The following is a 15,616-nucleotide window of genomic DNA, read 5'->3' as shown; positions in this document are numbered from 1 at the left end:
ACTGTCAGGAAGTTTCTCCTTAGTTCTAGATTGCTTCTCTCCTTGATTAGTTTCCACCCGTTGCTTCTTGTCCTGCCTCCAGGCGCTTTGGAAAATAGCTTGACTCCCTCTTCTTTGTGGCAGCCCCTGAGATATTGGAACACTGCTATCATGTCCCCCCTCATCCTTCTCTTAATTAAACTAGACATACCCAATTCCAGCAACCGTTCCTCATATGCTTTAGCCTCTAGTCCCCTAATCATCTTTGTTGCTCTTCTCTGTACTCTTTCTAGAGTCTCAACATCTTTTTTACATCGTGGTGACCAAAACTGGATGCAGTATTCCAAGTGTGGCCTTACCAAGGCATTGTAAAGTGGTATTAACACTTCACGTGATCTTGATTCTATCCCTCTGTTAATGCAGCCTAGCACTGTGTTGGCCTTTTGGGCAGCTGCAGCACACTGCTGGCTCATATTTAGGTGATTGTCCACTAGGACTCCAAGGTCCCTCTCACAGTTACTTGGGCCTCATGCAGGTTTTCTAAATTGGAACAAAACCAGCTTCCATGTTTGTAATGGGTCTTGAGAAGCCATAATTAGTTTCAGACCAGATGATTTGCTCTGGATAGATCACATCCTTGTCCACAAAAAATGTTCAGGCTTCTGTCTGATTTCAGGGAGCAGTAGAAGCAGTCAACCACTATTTATCACCTATGGCAGGTTTAATGGGGAAAAATAAACCGCAGCTTCATCTAAACAAAAAAAATATTTTTGATGGGCGAGTAATCTGACTCAGGTATGGTTATGCAGCCTGTCATGGATGAGGCTGCAGTCCTGTTGGAAGATTATGTTAACAATTTGGGAATGCAAATTGGTTCTTTTGGGTGACAAAAATAGTAAAAGCAAAGCTTTTTAAAGCTTTTGTTGGCCCTCTATTAATAACTAATAAATCCAGATCTTACCTCCATATATGCCTTAGTTACTTCCAGGGTACAACATAGAATAATAGAGTCGGGAGGGACCTTGGATGTCTTCTAGTGGTCCAACCCCTAAATTACTATAATCATACTACAGCATGTGAGAATGGCCTTCTCCTTACAAGCCTCCAGAAACTCCCACAAATGCAAATAATTACAGGATACTGTCTAAGGCTAGGCACATAAACCTATCTCACAACTGTTTTGTTGACTATAAATTTGCTTCACTTTTTTCCGTGCTCAGCTCAAATGGTTGGCATTAACATGTAAAACTTTCATTATGTATGGTCAACTCTAGACAACTCAAAGGAGGTCTTTCTTCTCATAAACTTCTCCTGTCATTATCCAGATCTCTACTTCTTGTCTTGCAACTTAGGCTACATTCATGTGATACTTTTATCCAAGTCAGATTAAAAATGTAAACATTTGTACAACATGTGCTTAATTGCTAGTAACTTCGATTAACTCCTTTCGGAGAATGTGTACGTGAACCAGGCTTAAAATCTGGGGTACACCCAGCCTGTCTGGCTATTTGGCAGTGCAATAAATTCTGCAAATGCAGAAAATGTTTTAATTCAGTAAGCAGATTCAGTATGCTGGATGAATGCAGACACTGTGAATTACAGTGGGCAGCTCCTGTCAGTCGGTGTTAAATGGTTGGCAAAATGATTATTTAAAATTTCCTTTGGATGAATATTTTTCTGATTTGTTTTAATTTTTTTCTTTTTCAACTTTAGTCTCTAAAAATTATTGCTAATACTGCTTGCATAAGTTAGGATATTTCTCTTACTATTAGAATAATGCTTATGTAAATGTGTTTTAAATGTGTACCTGAATTCTTCTGGAAATAAGATGGGATGTAAAGTGTTTAAAACGAACAAATAGGTGAGGGGGTTATTGTTTGTAATTGCGTACCATTTTACAAGGGGGCGATGGCTCAGTGGTTAAAGATGCTGAGCTTGTGACATGGAAAGTTGACAGCCCAGGTTCAAGACCTGGGTGCCGTGCGATGAAGTGAGCTCCCATTGTTTGCCCCAACTCCTGCCCACCTAGCAGTTGGAAAGCGTGCAAATGTGAGAATTTATCACTTCGGTGGGAAGGTAACAGCTTTCCATGCCCCTCGGCGTATAGTCATGCCGGCCATATGACCACAGAAATGTCTTTGGACAATGCTGTGGCTCCCTCAGCTAAGAAATGGAGATGAGCACCGCCTGTAGAGTCTGAATTGACTGGACAGGGGAAACCTTTACCATTTTATTGGAGTCCATAAGTAGTGATTATATATTTTCAATATGCTTGGGTTTGTCCTGAAGATAGTGGGACATGTAGCCCATACCATCCATTTGCCTAAATTCAACACCTTCCCATTTAAAGTGTATATATGTGGGAATTCCTGTTTTCCAGGCAGTAGCAATTGAACTCTCTCTGTATTTTGTAGCAATTGAACTCCTTATAAACATTTGGACCTTCTTAACTAGCAAATTGTTTCAGTGCTTGGAGTCTGATCTTTTGTATAGTCATTGCATCAATAATCCAAACCCTTTAGGGATAGACAATTTACATCTGCCTTCTATAAGCATACAACAAGTGCTGATGAGTCTTGGTTGCTGAAGGTGGCTATGCAGTCCAGTCCTCTGAGTAAGTCATTAGTTAAGCTAGATGGCAACCGTTCTTAGTTCTGCTAAGAAATGGGGGACAGTCAAGTCTAGGTAAGAAAGGAAGGATGATAAATAATACGTGAGGTCATATTGTGAGTGGGAAGCAATTTTTGGCAACAACTAGGGCAGTAATTTAGTATCAGGAGATCAGCAAGGAAGGTGCTGTGTCATTCAAAAATACCACATATAAATGTTCACTATTCACATGGAATATCTACCCTTTAGCTATTATCATCGTGCTCTGCCTAGAATTTGATATACTGATGGAATATAAGTACTGGAAATAAAAGAGATGTATCAAACTATAGACAGGTATATTATATGAGGCATATGTCCTTGCAAAGCTCTCTGGAAAACCTGGGTATTTTCCATTTAGGGTGATTTTGCTTTCTATTGATTGTCAATGAAGTAATCCTGCCTCTGCTTTGAATCTAGGCCATTATTGAAATTACATGGTTGTTTTTTTCCCTCTTTTATAGAGGAGATGGCTGAAGGGAAGAATGCCATTCTTCTGGGGATGAGCCAGTGGAATTCCAATGACTTGGTGGAGCAGATCGAGACAATTGGAAAGTTGGATGAAAATCAAGGTACAAATTAACCTGCATCTAAATGAATGGGTGCTATCTGGTTTTTATTATGTAGTGCGGCACAATTTGGGACTGAAATATAGCAATCCTGTCCGCAGCCTATGGTCAGATAGCCTACATCACTCGGCAAGAAAATTTTTGATGGCCTTCTGAAAAGAATAGGACAATCTTACAGAGAAAAAAAAAATCAGCCATGGACTATCCTCTCTTCCATGTAACTACTAACAGGCTTCCATTCTGGGGAACCCATCCATATGCACACTAGGAGAAGAAATGGCTAGCTCTGGCATGCCTTTCCACTTATTTTCACTGAGACTTCATATTCATGTATATATTAGATTATATTGCCAACGGGCATTGCTTGCCCTAAGGCTGAAGAAAGGAGGAAGGGGATCGACTTACCCTTCTGATTTAAATGAGGTTTAGAGACAGATTGGACAAATATGGAGAAACTCTGTTATTCTTTATTCTGTTATTTTGATTTACTAAAAGAATCCTGCAAGTACATGTAATGAACACACAGCTTATAAGACATAGGCAACAGCAAGGAAAATCACAAGCATAAGAGTACCCCTAAATGCAGATAATAAGAGCCAGATGTGATTTTGCTCTGTATTTGACAACTTCAGACTGGCTGGGAAAGATTGAAGCAGAGATAGAGGAAGAAGCAAGGAATCACGGGGCAGCTGTTTGAGAGGGCAAGATATAAATTAGGAGGTAGACGTAAAGTCCTGCAAACCAATAATAATGTTTCTATAGTATTGTTTTACTTTGTTGCTTGCCACACAAAAAATTTAAACAAATTGAATTTATTAATAAATAAATAATAAAGTCCTCAAGAATCCTCATTATCTTCAAACTTATTGGTGCTGGTTGGTTCTGGTTCATCCTCATTTTGATTAGTTCAGATTAGAGCTCCCTCCCTTTGTCCATTTTAGGATTGGCTCCTCCAAACGGTGTTTTCATTTTTGGACCTCTGTGATTGTTAAAAGAGGATGACCCACTTTGGCATTCCAAGTGTCAATCAATGCCCTCTTGATCTGACCCTAGTAGGTCCCTTACTTATATTAGCCAGGTTTCTTATATCCAGGAGTTAGTATTACCAATATATTTATGTTCACAAGAAGGATACAAATATAAATAGAACACATTTTAGTTGGATTCTTTTCTGTAAAACCACTGGGATGATAATAACATTCAACCAGTGTTGATTGCTATGATACAGTATTCAGCATTCAAAGCTAATCAATCCAAGTTTCATTCTAGTTCCAGAGGAAAAAATATACATCAAATAGCATTTAAGTACAGTCAACATTTGTCGACATAAAGAAAAATCAAATAGAGTGGCGATATAAATATTGTAGCAATATAAAGCAGTGTGTATCAAATACAACTAGGTTTATCTGGTGAAACTGTTCGCTTTGTTATGCAGAGCAGTTAGAAACTAAATCATATTTGCAAAGCTTGGCTGGAAACAAAAGTTGTACTCGTGCTACGTTTTATCATTAGTTTAAATAAAAAGAGGAAAAACACGTTTTGCACTGTCTTTTAGTCAAATCCTCTGAACCTTTAAACATCCCTCGTGCAATTTTTCTAATTAATATTTTAGTTACCGTATTTAAAAATATGAGTTTAGAAAAAGAAATTGACAAAAAATATCCAGGATAGTAGGAATACAAATTTTTGTTTGAATTGACATATATTTAAACTATTTACTTTTTTAAAATTGTTCCATATTTCAACTCTTCAGATTTTCCAGTCTCTGTAAATCTGTAGCAATGTGTACAAATTGGTTGGGAAAGGTTTTAAGAAAATGTTGAGGAAGGATACCAAATAGTGTGTTTATCCTCTAAGATGCTTCTTTAGTGTTCCTTCAAAGCATCTGGCTAACCACAGTTTGAGCAAAATACAAATTATACCCAGCCTCTTACTTGTTCACCGTACTTTTTCCAGCATTTTTCCCTGTTCTTGAAATGGAAGGCAGAACTATGTCCTTCCTTAATGGATTTTTATTCATTCTCAAGGGTGACCATTTCCACTAAATCTATTTGAAGTAGCTATGGATAGGATGAGGAAAGACTCAGTTAGTTTGTGCAATTGTTTACACACACACATACACACACACACACATTAAATTGTTGAAGAATGAACTTACCTGCTGAAGTTATATTAGGTAAATGTTATTGCTATGTTTATAAGTAGACTGGTATATATTACCATAATGGGTAATTTTGTAATCTATATAAATAAAAATGTAAATGTCCGTTTGTTCAAGATCTTAAATCTCCGAAAGTTCTTCACCGATTGCTTTGAAATTTTGACACAACGTTGCATTCGAATACGCGCGTGTTGTTATATAGCTATATTATATAGATGTCACACCTGTGACAGGTAAAACATGCTTTTTTTGAAAAACAGCACCATCTGTTGGATGCTTTGAAATTGCCATTGAACATGCAATTCAATTCTTTCTTTTCCATTTAACCAGACTGAGCCACAGCAACGCGTGGCCAGGTACAGCTAGTATAAAATATAATTTCTGTAATTAAACAAAACTACAAAGAAAAAGAAAGTGAGAAAAATGCAAAACTTTTGAATATTTTTAATAGAAATTGGGAAAAACACCAAACAATCTTTGTTTAGGAATCTTGCCTTTAGTTTTTCCTAAACTGAAGCAACATGAACAATTAAATCAGTTTTTGTAAACAGCTAAGTCAGTGGTTCTCAACCTGTGGGTCGGGACCCCATTTGGGGTCTCATGGGGGTTGCCAAGCAAGGCTGTCCGCCATTTTTTTTGTCCGCCATTTTTTCCCCTTTTCCGGCGGGTGCCTTACCTCCCTTGGGCTGGGCCAGCTGGTGGTCGGCCTGCTCCGTCTCTGCCGCTTGCCAGCTACGCCTCGGCCGGCGCAGGGGGCGGAACCACGCATGCGTGGCGCTCCCGGGCAGGGAAAGTCCTCGATTTACGACCGGTTGGGTAGTCCTCAACTTACGACCGGTTTAGTCCTCGACTTACGACCGGTTTAGTCCTCGACTTACGACCGGTTTAGTCCTCGACTTACGACCGGTTGGGGTCGCAGCATTAAAAAGGTTGAGAACCACTGAGCTAAGTTTACTATTGCAAAGCACTAGGAAACTAAACTGCATGCTTCCGTGGTTCAATGGTGCTTAACGATTTGGGAAATTGCATTGGTTAAAAGATTCACATAATCCAATTGCTATGAAAATACCCACAATTAGATTTAGTCAAATATGCTATATTCTAGCTAAATGAATCTTCATTCCTACAAATTATCCTTGCCTGTAGAAAGGTTCTGGATAAAATGCTTATTTATGAGTCTGTATTTTTTTTTACTTTTTTGTTTATCATTTGATTTCTAATTTATTAGTTTTTGTCTTGGTGATTTATTTAGTTGGTTTTTTAAAAGTTGATATTCTGTGCACAAATAGATGTTTGCTTTTTTTTCCTACACCACTGATAAGCTGAGTGATGCAGTGGCCACATACCCAAACAGTGATTCAAACACAGCAAAATAGATAATTAGTGGGTGGGGTTTGAGGGAGTATAACATGTTTTACAGCTGCTCTTGACAGTGATATGAAGGGCTGCCTTGCTTCCCTGCTAATTTATGTCAATCAACAGCCAATGATTCAGGGGGAGTTGAGAAAGATGCTGTCTGCATTCTGAGCATCTCTCCTCTTGACAGTGAGTAGGAAAATGCATTTAATCTGGCACTGAGCTGAACCATTCTGTGGGAAATGAATAGACAGTTCTGAAAGGGGATTTTACATCTGATTTCTCTGAGGAATTGTGTAATTTCAGTGTATGTTCCATGGGACATTAAAAAAATATTTTAAATTGATTTTTAACATTCTGTGTCTCATAAATCTTGTGTTATATTTGATTTATCAAAGTTCAACTGGAATTGACAGAATTGGTTCTTCCTTGCAGGGAATGGCAATATGTTGAAATATAGTCAGTTTCAGTTTTATTGATCTGCTTGTGACCCATAAATTTTCCTTTCCAGTTTTCTGTGTCCATAAGAGTCAGTTTGGTGAGTGTTAAGGCACCAGAGTAAAAACTAGGAGATTGTGAATTATAGTTCTGCCTTGGGCATACAACCAGCTGTGTGACCTTGAGCCAGTCACTTTCTCATCTATAGGAAAAAGGCAAGGGCAAACCATTTGTGAGAATCTTGACAAAAAAACTGCAGAGACTTGCCCAGTCAGTTGCCAGGAATGAAGGCTTAAAGCAGGGGTGTCAAACTGCTGGCCTGCAGGCCGGATGCATCATAGCGAAACCATGCCCACCCCATTGCCGGCAATGGCAAAAAAGGTCACAATACGTCGCAACACATCACGTGACGTTGCAAGTTTGACACCCCTGGCTTAAAGTATTATTTGAAGATGGAGTTACTTTAGTAGAGAAACTCTGCTTGCTAGCTACAAATTCTGGAAAGAAAGATAATAGGAAGAGCAGAGGGGTAAGATTAATAAAGGTACTTAAAGCTTTGAAGATTGTAGCATATTTTAGAGGCAAAATGCTTTGTTAAAAGTAATAAAGTATTTATGATTAGAGTAGTATCAATATTGATGATTTGATGCTAGCTATATGCATAGTTAAGAACATATGCAGTGCCTTTGCCTGACTGGACTTCTGGCCCACCTAATCCATCAGTCTTCTTTCACAGTGACCAACCTTCCGAGGCAGTCATGCTGCTATCAAGGCTAATAGCATAGAATCAATATAGAGTCTAAGGATTGCATTTATCCAGTTGCTCCTCACCAATAATCAAACATGCAAAGTTCTTGCTTTTCTATATTCATTTCAGGGAGTACAGTAATATTTTTGAAGCTTTAGGTAGATTCTTTGTTGGACAAAGAGGGACCTTGGACAGCTCCCTTGCTTCTTTCCCCATCTGAAGAAGTGAAATTCTGTCATCTTCTGTCCAATAATCGATTGGTATAATTTGTCCAATACTCTACAGTACTGCTCTACATCTATGCAGAGATCTGGATTTAATGGCAAAATTTCTTTCAGAGTATATATAGGCACAGATGTAGCTCTTGTTGGGCTTACCTTAAAACAACTGTACCTTTTCCGTTCTCATGAGATCCCAGGAAAAGACATTCTTGCCTTTCAGATCAAGATCTCTGCATAGTTCTAGTATCTATTCTGAGAACCAATCCAGATGTACAGTTTGGTCTCCTAAGTGGGAAGGGCCTTTGTGCACATTATAGAGGAAAAACAGTTAGAGAGGTCCACATGTTTAATTGGGAACTGGACAGCATACATATAATCCTTTCACATGAAGGAATTTTCAAAGCAATAAATCCAGTTGATCATATGGATAAGACGAGTGACTATTGTGAATTGGAGAATATATATTAAATCTAGGTTTGGAGAGACTGTCTTGGACTACTACTATACATGACAGCAGTATGTAAGGATTCCAGCTGCATCTAGAAGGACAGTGAAAAAAACTAATGCCTAATAATGAGAGATCTTGAAGCCAATCTACTAAAAAATAGTTGTAGGATTTTTAGCCAATGAGACTGCAAGGGAGTTAGAATCCTTTTATGCAAAATATGGAGCATATTCATTTCCTGTTGCTGCATTTCCCATTCCTGCAGAAGCCAAGGTTAGAACCAATGGATAAAAGCTGCAAACTTCCTAACAGTATTTAACAATGGATCAATTTAACAATTGGAAAAGACACTGTTTCCTCAGTGGAGACTTTTAAGAAAATATTTGTCCAGAATACTCCAGTTGTATTTTGTACTGCAGATCTGTTACATATCGAGAAGTGGGCCCTGTATCTTTTAATTCTGTCCACCAACAGTTGGCTGAGTTGCTGCTAGGAATTGTTGCTTATTTCATAGGTTGTTCACCAATTAGTTGTTAGGAAGTGCTTTTTAATCAAATTAGTATATATTTTGACTGCATTAAAATGGTTAGCTAGAAGAAAAAAGCAAGGTTCTACATTTAGGCAAGAAAAACCAAATGCACAAGTACAGCATAGGTGGCACCTTGCTCAATAGTAGTAACTGTGAGAGGGACCTCGGAGTCCTAGTGGACAATCACCTAAATATGAGCCAGCAGTGTGCTGCAGCTGCCAAAAAGGCCAACACAGTGCTAGGCTGCATTAACAGAGGGATAGAATNAGAAGAGACTGGACAGCCATTTGTCCGAAATGGTATAGGGTTTCCTGCCTGAGCAGGGGGTTGGACTAGATGACCTTCAAGGTCCCTTCCAACTTTACTATTATTATTATTATTATTATTATTATTATTATTATTATTATTATTATTATTATTATTATTATTATTATTATTATTATTATTATTATTATTATTATTATGTGGAACTTTTTGTTACAAGGTGATATATTTCTTGTTCCCACTTACTGGAAATAATGAAGGACATCTGGTCTCATAGTCTGTGAGCTTTATCTGAAAATCTGGTTGGTTATTTTGGTTAGTCTGAGCTTGGAATACCAATTAATGATTATCTTTGCATTTAATAGTCTTTACATTTATGCTGTTTTGAGTTACTGCTCAGTCATTTTAAAGGATTACAAGCCATTATAACCCTTTTTAAAATATTATTTCCTAGAAGATTAAAATACGAACAGCTGGAAATTCAGCAGAATCCATTCTAGTGCAATTTACAGGTAGGGGTAAGAGTGTATCTGTAAGGTATCCTGGTGATGATGTAGATTTCACAGAGAACTAAATTAATCCCTCTTGAAAACCTCCATTTTTTTCCAGCTTGCGGCAGTTGCCACAAATACTTACATTAAAAGCCTTTTTAATCCCCTGAACAAAATTAATTTGCTTTAGTGTTCAATCTGATTTTCAGTTTGAATGTTTGTGTTTTCATGGAATGTTCTGGTAGGCAACTCAATATTTGCATTGCAGTTTTTTAATTGTCATTTTTTTAAAAAATTGAAACCTTTTTAATTTAATGGATCAAAATATTTCACCTGACAAATAAATATTCTATATAAATATAGAGTAGTGTACTCAACAATATGTGTATATTATGACAGCAGAGTATGGTAGCAATATTAATATTAATTAATTAATATTAATGTATAGTTATAGGAGAAGGGCCTAATGCTGGGAAAGATGGAGGGCAATTGAAGAAGGGGACGACAGAGAATGAGGTGGCTGGATGGAGTCACTGAAGCAGTAGGCGTGAGCTTAAATGGACTCCAGAAGATGGTAGAGGACAGGAAGACCTGGAGGAACATTGTCCATGGGGTCGCGATGGGTCAGACACGACTTCGCAATTAACAGCAACAAAGCTGGGTAGTTTGCTTCCAATATGTGGAAGGTGGTACCAGTTCTGATTATTTTAAAGGGGGACTGGACAAAGAAATGGAGGATTGTGCCATCAGTGCCCAGAACTCTTCATGACTAAATCAGAGGTAGCGTATCTTAAATAGTAGCTGCTGGGATGCAACACTGAAAAGCACTACATTTTTTTCCTCCTATAAATATTTGGGAGCTTCTCTGAATACATTGGACTGGCACTTGCAGGATACAGAAGGACTAGATGGGTTGTTGAAGAAATTGGAATAGTGGTACTATTCCAGATATTAATTACAGCTTTTGGAAATCTGGAAAAATGAAACAATATGTTCTTCTTTGGTCCACATTTTATATTTTACAACAATAGAGTGGGTAATTTTTGATTCTTTCTATTTGTTGGCAATATATTATTACAACGAGATGTTTTGATAAGCAATAGGGTTTCCTGCCTGAGCAGGGGGTTGGACTAGATGACCTCCAAGATCCCTTCCAACTTTATCATTATTATTATTATTATTATTATTATATGATTTCTATATGCTTAATATATACAGTACATATATTAGATGTTTTATATTGGTACATTTGGAATTCCCCCCTCCCTTTCCCCCCCAGGTTTGATTTGGGGGTTGTTTTGTATTTTATTGTCTTTTGTATTTCATTGTTCTGTTTATTTCTATATTTTTGTACTCTGTTTATTTTTGTAGTCTTGCTGCAAAGAAACCCCAAGAAATTTGGAGAAACAACACGATCTTAATCTACATCATTTATAAATTGGTGTTCAGTGATATGCTGCTTCTGTACTGGGAGGTGTCTTTGTGACTAATACCATTAATCATTCTATTTTCTGTTTATTTGTTTTTAAAGATCTACTAGCCAAGGATTGATAGTTTGTGTCTGAATTACATTTAATTAGACATGGTGGAAAACAATTCTTTTTCCTGTTAGTTCAGATATTGTAGCTGATTCCAACAAGCTCTATGATGCACCTTGAATTCTAACATCAGGAGAGAAGAAGCAGAAATGTTTTCCTGTGCTTGCCCTTGGTTCACTATAAAACGTATTGTAGTTATGCCTACCAAAGTAAATGTAATTTTAAAGCCATTATCCATATATTGATGCAGCTGAAAGGAAGCAGGGATGGAGGACAGATAGATGGAATTAGAGGAAGCCACAATGGTCCATCTTTAATGTGAGCTGAATGAATGATTTTGAGTTTTGGGGTTGGGTGCTGATGGGTGATAAAACAGTTGAATGATTCTATAGAGAAACATAGGTACTTATAAATAAAATCTTACAGCTCTGTTTCTGTCTTTGACAGGTGAAGACCCCACTTTTTGCTCATCGGGTGTTCTACAGGAAAAACAACGTGAGTCCTGAAGCTTTTAAAATGTACTCCCATATTTAAGGTTTATTGTACTGTCTAAAAGTACAACAATAGGTAACTTTGAATCTCCCCTGATACTCATTAAAATATCAGCATAATTGCTGGAGAGCTGGTTTTGTTTCCTTTCCAGCAATAATATTGATATTTTAATAATTACAGGCAAACAACCAATTATTCTGGCTACAGGTAGTTCTCGTTTAACAACCACTCATTCAGCAACTGTTGGAAGTTACAAAGGTGCTATATTTACAACAGGTCCTCGAAGTTCAAACTGTTCGAATACCCCTACAGTCATGTGATCATGACTGGCAACCAACTTGTACATAGGAAGGTTGCAGTGTCCTGTGGTGACATGATCAACAAGCAAAGTCAAGCTGGTAGATAAGTCAACTCACACTATTCCCCCATCTGGCAACAGCCTGCCCTCACCCTTGCTCCACTTCTGCTATGCCTCGTGGACCTCCTATGCTGCCTCTCCTGCCCAGCGGCCACCACCCTTGGCCTCGCCAGACTCACATCTGCACCCCCTCGCCCAGCAGTAGCCTTTTATTTGCCTGCTGGCTTATTTGTAAACCATCTGAGACTTGCTTAACAACAGCAATAAGGAGTGCCAAGATTGCCTTCTTACACTTTTCAACCACATTGCTTAGTGATTGCTGGTCACAATTACAGTTGTTAACCAAAGACTACTGTAATTCATTAATGACAGAGAAGACATGCTGCTCAGTGCATAGTTTCCAGTGCATCTTGGTTCCAAGCTTAGTCCCCAGTATCTGAATTTTTTGTAGAAAAAAGATTTTGGATGCGATGAGTTAGTAAGATATTTGGACACTGTTGTCAGTCAAGATAAACAGGACATGGGGAAAATGCTGCAGATTCAGAAGAAGACACTATTGCCTATGAACCCAAACGATGTCTTTCATTTTTCTCATCTAAATTGAAATAAATTTGACATGGCAGAATGTAATAAAAACTCTTCCACTTTTCCAAAATTGTTTAGCTACACTAAACTAAGACTAGGTGATTAATTGAATTGAACTGAATTCACTGATAACTAATGGCAAGTGAAAAAAATATAGGAAGCTAAAAATGGCATACCAGTTAATGAAATATTCTAAAGAGTTTTCTGTATTGAGTGTATTTATTCAGAATATTTACAAATGAAATGTGAGGTTAATGCAGTCATAATAAAAACAGTGAATTTTACTGAAGTGTGTTGGCCTTTCCTTAATTAATTTGCACCTCAAATGAGGATCATAATTTCCATGGGTTATCAGGAAACAGAAAATGGAAGAATGCTGTTATTCCAGATGCAATTATGATATTTGTGTAAAATATATGGGTTAAGTTTGGAAAATGAAAAAGAATAGATGTTCCAGCAAGATTTGATATGAAAGACATTGTCAGAATAAAAAGTCCAAGTAATGAACAGTTTCAGCTCACTTAATGTATGAGAAAGGGAAGCCAAGAAGCTATGAGAAGAAAAATTTCAAGAGGAGGAGATCCAAATGACTTTCGAATAAGCTATATAGTATCTTGACAGCTGGGGAAAGGAAAGACGAGAATTTTCCTAACCCCCTGTAACTTCAGTATTGTCAGATATGGCATCCTCTCCTTTGTTACTTTTGTGTGATCTCAACATGAAGGTACTTTGTACTCAAATCAAGTGAGCCTACAAAATTTGCCCTCTTGTATGGCATTTTCTTTTTTACAATCCTTTAGGATCTCAATCCTTTTCTAGTTTAAAACACTTTTATGACCACTTGCTAATAGGAAGCATATGCCAGCAGCTATGCATAAGTTTATTTCTCTGTAACAGATTTGTTATTATAAACAGCTAGCAACAGTGCAACAGATGGCAGAAAACTGACAACTTTTTATGGGAATGTGAAAATGGGAAGTGTCTCTTTTCCTTCTCTCCTTTTACTGAGATGGCACTTCCTCAGATGATGGCATTAAAAAAAACAGATCTGAAAGGTGTGGAGGCCCAATTTTTCATTCCCTTGTGAGTCTGAATGTACTTAGTTGGTCTGATTAAATACAGCATTTTGGCAAATTCTTCAGGGATGAAAGATAAGCACATCTGACATTTTCCAGAACTACTTATGGACTCCATCATTCTGCAGCCTTTTACAGTAGGCAGCATAAGCTTTCTCAGCCATTATTTCTTGCTATGCCAAATGTAAGCAAGGATAGCAAGCGATCTTTATTCTTCCTAGATGCAATGACTGGATCTACATATTGCACTAAAGCATAGTTTGTTTAATTGTGATTCATTAAATGAAGTATAATTGGTTGCCTTCATACAAAATAATCTATGCTATTATATCTTGCTTATTATAGTGCCTGAACCAGGCCAGTAAATAAATACTTGATAGGTTTCTAAAATCTGACTCATATCCTTCTCTAAAGAAGAGTCCACCTCATTCTCGTCTTTCTCCATATGTCCTCAGTGGAGGCAGCCAAGTTCATCTATCAAGACACATAGCTACAGATCCTCTGAAAACTTTAGTTTTCATTGCACAATCATATTTATATAATCCACTGCTTTCTCCCAGAACTTGGTAAGTATAGGACAGTGTAGAACAGTAATGGTGAACCTTTTAGAGACCAAGTGCCCCAAACCACCTCACCCCTGCCCTGCTCCCGCCTCTTGTTTTCTAAAAGTTCCGAACAAGATTCCCCATATTGACCAAAACATACATAATTTCTATGTGGCTTTATGGCATCCACATGTAACTGAGTAGGTAGGAGCTTTCCAGTCTGAATTTTCTTTTTCAGTAAATATTCATAGCCAATTCTAAATTGTTCCTTCTAGGTAGTGTAAAATAAGGAAATGCATCAGAGTTTGAACAGTTTTTCATGTTGGGGATTGGTTTAGTCATTTGTTCCTTTGTAACACAGATTAATTTTGTTTAACCAGAGAGTGAATAGCTGTTTTCCTTCTCTTCCATGGAACCCTTTGCTTTTACTCAATTGAAATTCATCCAAATCTAATTGGGGGATTTTATTAAGGCAGAACTCCATAGGACAATTTTGTTGCCTGCGGCTTTATCAGTCCTAAAATCCTCTTCAGTAATGGAAATATGCTACCTTTCAGCAGCTTAGATCATCCATCTATCCATCCATCCATCCATTCAACTTTTATAGCCAAGTGACTTTACAATTCTTCTCCCTAGCAGAGATATTTTCTGGTAATGTTAGTAGTGGAATACCTGGTCATCTATAATTGCATTAAAAGTTTGAGTGTCTAATTTCACCCTGGAATATTAAATTGGATCTCCACTTTCTGATTCAGCATAGAGTCTCTCTTTTTTTTGGCATGCCCCTGCAATTCAATTATCTGGTCTCTTGGACAGGCTGACAAGTGAACATATATTATTATTATTATTATTATTATTATTTTAATTTGTATACCGCCCTTCTCCCATAGGACTCAGGGCGGTTCACAGCATATTAAAAACAAATAATATACACAAAATACAAAAAATACAAAATACAAAAATACAAAAATACAAAAAATAAACCCTGATAAAAGCCGAATTAAAACCAAATATTACCAGCTGTGTTTCCGATTAAAATACTTTTAAAATTATCCCTACCTAAAATCCTCCCTAGGTCAGGCCCGCTTGCTGAAAAAGCCATGTCTTGAGGGCGCGGCGGAAAGTAAGGAGATCCGGAATCATCCGGATCTCGGGGGGTAGTTCATTCCAGA

The 15,616-nt window shown here is 37.5% G+C and overlaps 1 protein-coding gene across 1 annotated transcript in view; it reads left to right on the top strand.

Moving 5' to 3' along the window:
• Positions 1–15,616, top strand: part of PITPNM3 (PITPNM family member 3) — an 81,783-nt gene that overhangs the window by 28,430 nt on the left and 37,737 nt on the right. Inside the window, exons 5-6 of the mRNA XM_015814830.1 lie at positions 3,093–3,200; positions 11,836–11,883. Of these exons, the coding sequence (XP_015670316.1) occupies positions 3,093–3,200; positions 11,836–11,883 (156 nt within the window). The remainder of the gene's footprint in view (positions 1–3,092; positions 3,201–11,835; positions 11,884–15,616) is intronic.

This window comes from Protobothrops mucrosquamatus, unplaced genomic scaffold (genome assembly GCF_001527695.2).
Source record: "Protobothrops mucrosquamatus isolate PMUCROS unplaced genomic scaffold, P.Mucros_1.0 scaffold286, whole genome shotgun sequence".
NCBI classification, from domain to species: domain Eukaryota; kingdom Metazoa; phylum Chordata; class Lepidosauria; order Squamata; family Viperidae; genus Protobothrops; species Protobothrops mucrosquamatus.
The sequence above is the reverse complement of the archived record's forward strand: the minus strand, read 5'-3'. Positions and strand labels throughout refer to the sequence as shown.